At 46.5% G+C, this 8,102-nt stretch overlaps 1 protein-coding gene across 1 annotated transcript in view; it reads left to right on the top strand.

Moving 5' to 3' along the window:
• Nucleotides 1-2,245, top strand: part of HTR3B (5-hydroxytryptamine (serotonin) receptor 3B, ionotropic) — a 31,709-nt gene extending 29,464 nt beyond the window's left edge. Inside the window, exons 7-9 of the mRNA XM_008591388.1 lie at nt 805-1,015; nt 1,151-1,333; nt 2,010-2,245. Coding sequence (XP_008589610.1) covers nt 805-1,015; nt 1,151-1,333; nt 2,010-2,245 — 630 coding nt within the window. The remainder of the gene's footprint in view (nt 1-804; nt 1,016-1,150; nt 1,334-2,009) is intronic.
• Nucleotides 2,246-8,102: the final 5,857 nt, after the last annotated feature.

Below are 8,102 nucleotides of genomic sequence, written 5' to 3'. Positions count from 1 at the left end.
TTTTAAAAAAAAAAAAAAAAAAAAAAAAAAAAAAAAAAAAAAAAAAAAAAAAAAAAAAAGACTCTGATAGATACACAGGTGCTTAGGCGTTCACATCACAAGATAGGAGAACTGAACTGAAAACAATACAATACATGACATAATACGTGGTTTAAGAAAGAAGATTTGGGTTGTAAAACAGTTTCTCATTTACTAGCTGTGTGAGTTTGGACAAGTAATTTAACCTCTTTGTACCTCAGTTTTCTTGTTTGTAAAATGGAGATAATAGCCACCCCTTAAAGTCGTGAGGACTGAATAAAATAAGCACATGAAACACTAGTTTGTGCCTGCCACACAGCAAGTGGTGAGTAAATGCTAGCTGCTGCTTTTACTATACAGGCTGAGTATCCTTTATCAGAAATGCTTGGAGCCAGAAGTGTTTCAGATTTTGGAATATTTTCAGAATACATACCAATTGAGCATCCCTAATCTGGAAGTCTGAAATCCAAATGCTCCAATGGGCATTTCTTTTGAGCATCACATTGGCACTCAAAAAGTTTTGAATTTTGGAGCATTCAGATTTTCAGATTAGAAATGCTCAACCTGTAGTTATTAACATTAATATTAGCTCTATATAAAAACTTAAAGGTGTTTTTTTCTATTTTCTAAACAACAAAACAACATCAAACATATTCCTAAAATATATTGCATAAACTTTTCACATCATACAAAAATGGTAGGACTTCAGCAAGCATTCCAGGCTATGAATTTGGCTAAATATTAGTCTGTCGGCTTCGATTCAGCAGAATCCTTGTCCCTGGCCAGGTGGTGATTCGCAGGCGCCCACTGGTCTATGTTGTGAACCTGCTGATTCCCAGCATCTTCCTAATGCTCGTGGACCTGGGGAGTTTCTACTTGCCTCTCAACTGCCGTGTGAGGATTGTGTTCAAGACCAGTGTGCTGGTGGGCTACACCGTCTTCAGGGTCAACATGTCTAATGAGGTGCCACGGAGTGCAGGGAGCATCCCTCTGATTGGTGAGCAGCCTCTGGCCACCAGACACCCAACTTGCACTACTCCTGTCAAAGATCTGAAGTTGCACTTTAGATTGGAGGGAAAGGTCCAGAGACTGCAGCTAATTCCACCTGCTCTGCTCTGGTTCCTCTTCTCAGGGGTTTTCTTCACAGTCTGCATGGCCTTCTTGGTTCTCAGCTTATCTAAGTCCATCCTGTTGGTCAAGTTCCTCCACAATGAGCAGCGCAGTGGACAGGAGCAGCCCCTCTTGTGCCTTCGAGGAGACACTGATGCTGATGGGCCTAGAATGGATGCCAGGGCTCAGCGTGCCACGGTAACAGGTTTGTGAGAAGCCTGGAGGTCCCTGCCTCGGCTTGCGTTATCACTCTCAAAACTAATTTCCATTGGTGAAGCACCAGGCCATGTGGTGGACTGTGTGAAAACCTGAAACAACTGCTTCCTAGCCTCTGCACAGGGCTTTGTATCACCTCTCTGGGGACCAAAAGCCACCTCCTGCTGGCTTTGCAGAGAGCCTCATTTTAGCTTGAAGGTTAGGTCTTCAGTTGCTCTGAGCTTGTTTAATTTTCCAGTTTCAACCAACTCCCTAAAGTGACTGAGCCATTAACTCCAGAATAGTAGAGTGCTGGTGTGCATGCATGCACGTGCACACACACACACACACACAGAGTTTGTATACATTTGGGGTTTAGTTGCTTAATGTGAAAAAGTAGAAGAATCAGCCCAGCCCTTAAAGCTCCTACTGAGTCAACTTGGGCTGGCCCCAGCTCATAAAATCTGCTAGATGAATCTAGCCTCTGATATGTTCTCTGAGGCTTCCTTCAGCACAGCCTTGCTTCCCCTAGGCATGTAAGGGGACAGTCCCCAACCCAAACCCAACCCACTGCCCTGTGTTGCCCACAGCCTTCCTTGAAGGATGAAGCCATAAGCTCCAAGGGAAAGTCCACGTGGGCCTTGGTAGCCCCTGGCTCATCTAGGTTCTTTTCCTCTATCGCACAGAGTCCCCAATCTTTCAAGAGCACCAGGCCCAGTCAGGAACCCTGAAGGAAGTCTGGTTCCAGCTGCAATCCATCAGCAACTACCTCCGAACTCAGGACCAGGTGGACCAGCAGGATGTTGAGTGGCTGTCCCTCCTGTACCGCTTCGACCGACTGCTTTTCCGAAGCTACCTTGTCATGCTGGGGCTCTATATCATCACCCTGTGCTCCCTCTGGGTGTTGTGGAGTGGCTTGTAAAGACTGAGATTTGCAGGTCTCAATCGATGTGATGATTGAGCACTTAGGGAAAGCTGGGGATTTTTCATGGGGAGCCTGGAGGGGGAGGAATGGTGGGTTTAAGAGCTTTGTATTTTCCCCATTGCTTCTTCTCATCGAGTCCAGGTCCGCACACCTCATGGGCTACTGACTGGCCCAGGAATAATGCATTCCTGGTGAAAATGTATAAACAGTAAAAGGTATACAGTAAAAAGTAAGCTTTCCTTCGTATCCTAGTTGATTCCCTGAAATGACCATCGTCAGCAATCTCTTTCAGAAAACTTCCAGGCACATGCATGCATAGATGCATCTTTAAACAGTTTTAAAAAAGTGTAAGATCACTCCATCTCCCAGTCCTGCCATGGCCACTTATTCAGTCATTCATTCAACAAAACCTTTGTTGAGTGTTAAGTTCTAAGCATTATGTTAGGCACACCAGAGAATATAAAATAAGTCAGTCATGGCTCATTCTTCACTTGATTTGATTCCCATGGTCAACATTGTACCAACCAGAGCACAAAATTCCTGCCATATCCATATCCTTCTGAAACCCTTGTTTCCACTATATCAGCTGAGTCCACTGCCTCCATCTTCCTCCTGTGCCTCCTATTCTTATTGGAGAGGATCTAGGGGCCAAGGCTTCCAGGCCCAGTCTAGCACAACATTTAGTGAATATAAACCATGCATAAGGCAATGAACTGGGGGACAGGCATAACTCATGGTCCTTTGGTTTACAATCCACTATTCCTGTGTTAGTCAGCTAGGGCTGCCATAGTAAAATACTACAGACTGGGTGGCTTGAACAGAGATTTATTTTCTCACCATTCTGGAGGCTGGGACTCCAAGGTCAAGGTACTGGCAGGGCTGGTTTGTTCTGAGACTTCTGTCCTTGACTTGCCTTTTTGCTGTGTCTTCATGTGGTCTTTACTCTGTGTATGCACTTGTCTGTATCTAAATTTCCTCTTCTTATAAGGACACCAGTCGTATTAAATTAGGACCCACCCTAACCCAATTTCATTTGACCTTAATTACTTCTTTCAACACCCTATCTCCAAATACAGTCACATTTTGAGGTACTGGGGGTTAGAGTTTAACATGTGAATTTCGGTGGGAAACAAATCAGCCCATAACACACATAATTGTGAAGACTTGGCAAGTCCAAAATCTGCAGGGGAGGCTGGCAGCCTGGCGATCCAGGGAAGCATCGAAAGGTGGTCTGCTGGAAGCATTCCCTCTTCTTAAAGGGATTTCACCCTTTTTCTATTAAGGTCTTCAATAGGTTGGATACGGCCCACCCACGTTATGGAGGAAAATCTGTTCTTCTCAAAGTCTACTGATTTAAGTATTAATCTCATCTAAAATATACCTTCATAGAAACACCAAAACTAATGTTTGACCAAATATCTGGGTAGCATGACCTTGCCATGTTGATGTATAAAATTATTATGATTTTATATATTTACTTATTTTATCAAAACATAATTGATTGTATATATCTGTGGGGTAGAGCACTGAATGTCAATACCTGTGTGCAATATGTGATGCTCAACTCAGGATAATTAGTATATTCAGCATTGCACAATGTAATCATTTTTTGTGATGTAAAATTAACCATCATAGTCCCAATGGCTCCTTAGTGTCCTATCTGTGCCCACAGTCTCTCATTCAGAACAGAAGAGCCCTGGTCACCTGGCATTTGGTAACTAATGACCTTCCAGCTCATACTCTCCAGTAGCTGAATCTGTATCGATTAGCCTACCTTATGACACCTCCTGCGGCCTCATAACCTGAATCCTAAGATTAGAATTCAGGTTTTCCACAAAAGATCTTTCCCCTCGTGGGTGACTTTCTTCACATTGTTTCTGGCTACAGAGTCTTCAATCCAGCCAAGGCAATCCACTTGCCATGCTTCTCAGGTGGAGATTCATTTCCATCTAAGCCTCTGGTTCTATCTGGCATGTTCTTCTTTTGTTTTGCCAGTCTGTATGTCAACCATCTCAGAGCTCTGCTCAAAAAAGCCTCTTTTCCCCACTCTTTTGATCCAATCACCCTGTGACTCTGTCCCTTCCTCTCTTTAGTCTTCTTTCCCCTTATATCCTCCCTCTGAATGTGTTGTAACCTCTATCATATATGCATGTGTACATATGTGTGATTTGTCACATAGACCACACACTCCTAGAATAGCTACCTTGTTTTCTCTTTCTAGTTTATCCCCCGTCTACGCCCAGGTCCATACAGAGTTTTGCACATGGAGATTCCGCAATGACTACTGCAGAGCAACTCATTTTAGTTTACTGCTGATGGTGGACACATATCTAGTGTGTTTCCACAAGTCAGAGGGACAAAATCTACTCAAGGTCAGATGCTCAGTCCCTGGGCATTGCTCTACATCCAGAGCAGTTGTCAGAAGGTTGGTGGGTAGAAGAAAGAATACGGTGGGTTGTGCAATATCAAGTCATCAGTCCTAATGCTGCCAGCAGAGCACACGAAAGTCCAAAGCTATTTGCTCTAGGAACTTTTTTCCAGCACTAAAATTGCCTTTTAAAAAAAATCTGGCCCCCTCCTTCCCCCGAAGAAAAAGAATTTAAATTCAAACAGCCTTTACCTGCATCCTCCCTCTCTCATTACCTCCCAGTTAGTGCTCAATGCCAATTGTCCATGAAATTCCACTGCTGCTGTTAATGAAATGAGGAACATAAGAAGTTTGTGAACAGGAAGTGTCCATGCAAACCTCCACCTGTTTCCTTTCTCACTTCCTACTTTCTGCTACTGGCCTCTGCCTCGATGTGCTCACTTAGCCTCTGTATTGATTCCGGCTTTCTCCACCTTCTCCCCCAGTTATGAGAGGAGAAAAAGAGGAAAAGGCCTACAGTGAGCTCCACACTGTGGAGTTTCCCTCGTTCCCAACAACGTCTTGGTGAAAGTGCCAGCTTAAGAGGCAGGAGAACTGATTTTGGTGCTGGCTCCATCACTGTCTAGCCGGGGACCTTAAGATTAACCTCTCAGACTTCAATTTACCTTATTTGAGATTGGGGCTGTTTATAACCATATCACAGAGTTATGAGGATCAAAATGAAACTATGTACTGAACAGCACTTTGGAAAGTAAATAACACATCACAAAATAAAGACCTGCCTTCTATCTTCAGGTGGATTCCGGTTTTGGCTCTTTGGTGTGGGGTCTGATTTCTAGCTACCTGTGTCAGAGTCCAGTCACGGGCTTTGGTTCTCCCCAGTAGTACCTTTATTACAGGATCCAAAGGCCATGGGCTGAAGCTATTGCATGCCTCTTTGCAGAGGGACTTGAGTGGTGGAGGATGCCTGAGGGTGTCGCCATTCCACTTCCCACACTCACTTTCACTCCGCTCCCATGTTGCATCGCCCAGGCCCTTTCTGTCAGCCTCTAAGTAACAGCCCGTTAGGAATGAGACCTGGCCACTGAGCTAGTGCCCAGTGTAGACTTTCTCTGTCTAGTGCCAAGTGGCCCTGATCTCAACTGGCAGCCAGGCACTCATTCTAAGCCCCAGGGTCAGGTCTGTATCCTGAAACAATGGTGTTATTAACACATGGCGCTACAGACCTCCTCTTGGAATAGTGTCCCTCTGCAGTGGAGAAACATAGGGTGCCAGCACCCCTAATTTACAGAGCATCCTTAGCTCAACCCCTCCAAATGTTCATAAATTTTATGATTCCTGTTTCATAGAGGAAAGAAACTGAGGAACAGAGCAAAAATGGGATTCTCCCAGCTGTGAATGCTCCTACCATCTGCTGTTTCCCAGAATCTAAAGTAGTTTCAGCACCCACTAAGAAAACCCCAGTGCTGGGGACTTCACTGATGTCTAGAACAATGAGTTAGCTAAGCACAGTCCCAGGTTGGCCAGGCAGACCTCAATTTATCATTTGTGTCTCACGGTAAATTCTGAGTGCTGCTATGATGACCTGCCTGGGCCTCCACAGTCAGGTGGCCGAGGGTCTCCCTTTCCTCTGCAGTTGTCCTGGAGCAGTAGGCACTGTCCTGGTAAAGAAAGCTGGGCCTCTCACATCTTAAATCCCTATGCCACAGCAAGTCTCCTGTCGTCTGACTGTCAGCCTGGAGGGGTCAGAGCCAGGAAGCAAAGGAAAGAGCCGCCATGAGGGGAAGCAGTGTGACATGTGACCCTGATAGAATTAGTTCTTTCAACTGAGCCTCAGGGTTCCCCAGATCCTCTCACTTCTCAGGGATCTAACTATACATCTAAAGGCAAGGTTAGTAAACGTGGGTGGGGCTTACATTTTGCTTTAGCCTGTGGCTCTGAGGCTTCTAGAAAACTTCAGAGCTGGAGTTCCTCCACTAATTCCTGGATGGCGGATGGTCACTCCAGGGTAGAGACCCCAGTTCCCGTGTTCCCTCTGAAAGGCTGGCCCTTCCTCCCTGCAGCCCCATCTGTGCCCCCAGACCCCACCTCAGTCAAGATCACCTCAGGGAAATCCCTGTCAAGCTTAGTCTACCCTCTCCTGTTCCCCGGCTCAGATTCCATGTCAGCAGCTGGAACAGCTCAGTCCCGAGTTACTTACCTGCCGAGACAGTAAGAGCTTCATAATTAGCTGATCGACAGCATGGAGCCATTTATGAGCAGCCACGCCCCCCACCACACTCTGCAGTCCATAATTGAAATGACCCATGCCAGTGAGTAGATTGGGGGCTGAGGACGCCCAGCACGCCACCCCCAGCTCCTCCCCAGTCCTGTCGGGAAGGTGATGTAGTTAAGTTTGTGCTTCATTTGGCAGAGGCTATAAAGCAGGAATGCTTTCTGCAGGGGCTAAAAGGCACTGCTGGGCCACAGGCGGGCTCTGTGTCAGGCAACAGACTCCAGGTCTGAAGGGGAGGGAGGCCCTTCCTCTGCCTTTACGTCATCCTCTCTGTCTCTCTACCTCTCCCCTGATCTAGTGCTGGGCTACGAAGACCTGCAGCCCACACCAGCCTAGTGGGATTATCAGTCCCCCTCAGTATCCCTGGGGACCAGCACTGCATGGGGACAGCCAGCCCTTGATCAGAACCTGTTCCTGTGGCCCCCTGCTCATCCTTTTGGAGAAATCCAGGCCAAGAGCAAGGGAATCAGGTGCTGTTGGCAGTTCTTTTTCTCCCCATCTCCCTGCCCATTCTGGGCTTCTCAGCTCTTCCCTGCAAAAGCCTCCTCCTCTACCCCAGCCCCATCCTCCTGCTGCCTCCTCCCAGCACCTGGTCGTCTGAGCACCCACAGTGAATTTGTACAAGAGCTGAGGATGGTCTACATTTCTTCTTGCTCCTTCCTCCTCCCCAGCCACATCTACCCCAGGCGCCTATGTCACCACACTGCACAAACGCTCCCTCACTGCTGTGTTCTTCCCGCATCTACCTTCCTGGACATTATGCACAGAACTGATCTGAATCCTTCCACTTGTGCCAGCTCCTAGACAGTTGTTTGAAATTTATCTTCAAGTACAGATTGGTGACACGAGTTGTGAAGGTTAATTCTAGGTGTCAAGTTGGTTAGATGAAGGAATGCTGAGAAACCTGGTAAAGCTATCTTTTTAGGTGTGTCCATGAGGGTGTTTCCAGCAGAGATTAGTATGAGAGCCTGAGTGGCCTGGGTGGGAAAGACCCACCCTCAATGTGGGCAGGAACCATCCAATCCACTGGGGTCCAGAGAAAAAAAAGAAAAGGAATGCTGAGAAACCTGGTAAAGCTATCTTTTTAGGTGTGTCCATGAGGGTGTTTCCAGAGATTAGTATGAGAGCCTGAGTGGCCTGTGTGGGAAAGACCCACCCTCAGTGTGGGCAGGAACCATCCAATCCACTGGGGGTCCAGAGAAAAAAAAGAC

Source organism: Galeopterus variegatus, unplaced genomic scaffold (genome assembly GCF_000696425.1).
Source record: "Galeopterus variegatus unplaced genomic scaffold, G_variegatus-3.0.2 Scaffold6891, whole genome shotgun sequence".
NCBI classification, from domain to species: domain Eukaryota; kingdom Metazoa; phylum Chordata; class Mammalia; order Dermoptera; family Cynocephalidae; genus Galeopterus; species Galeopterus variegatus.
Note: the sequence above shows the minus strand (reverse complement) of the source record. Positions and strands in the feature narration are given on the sequence as shown.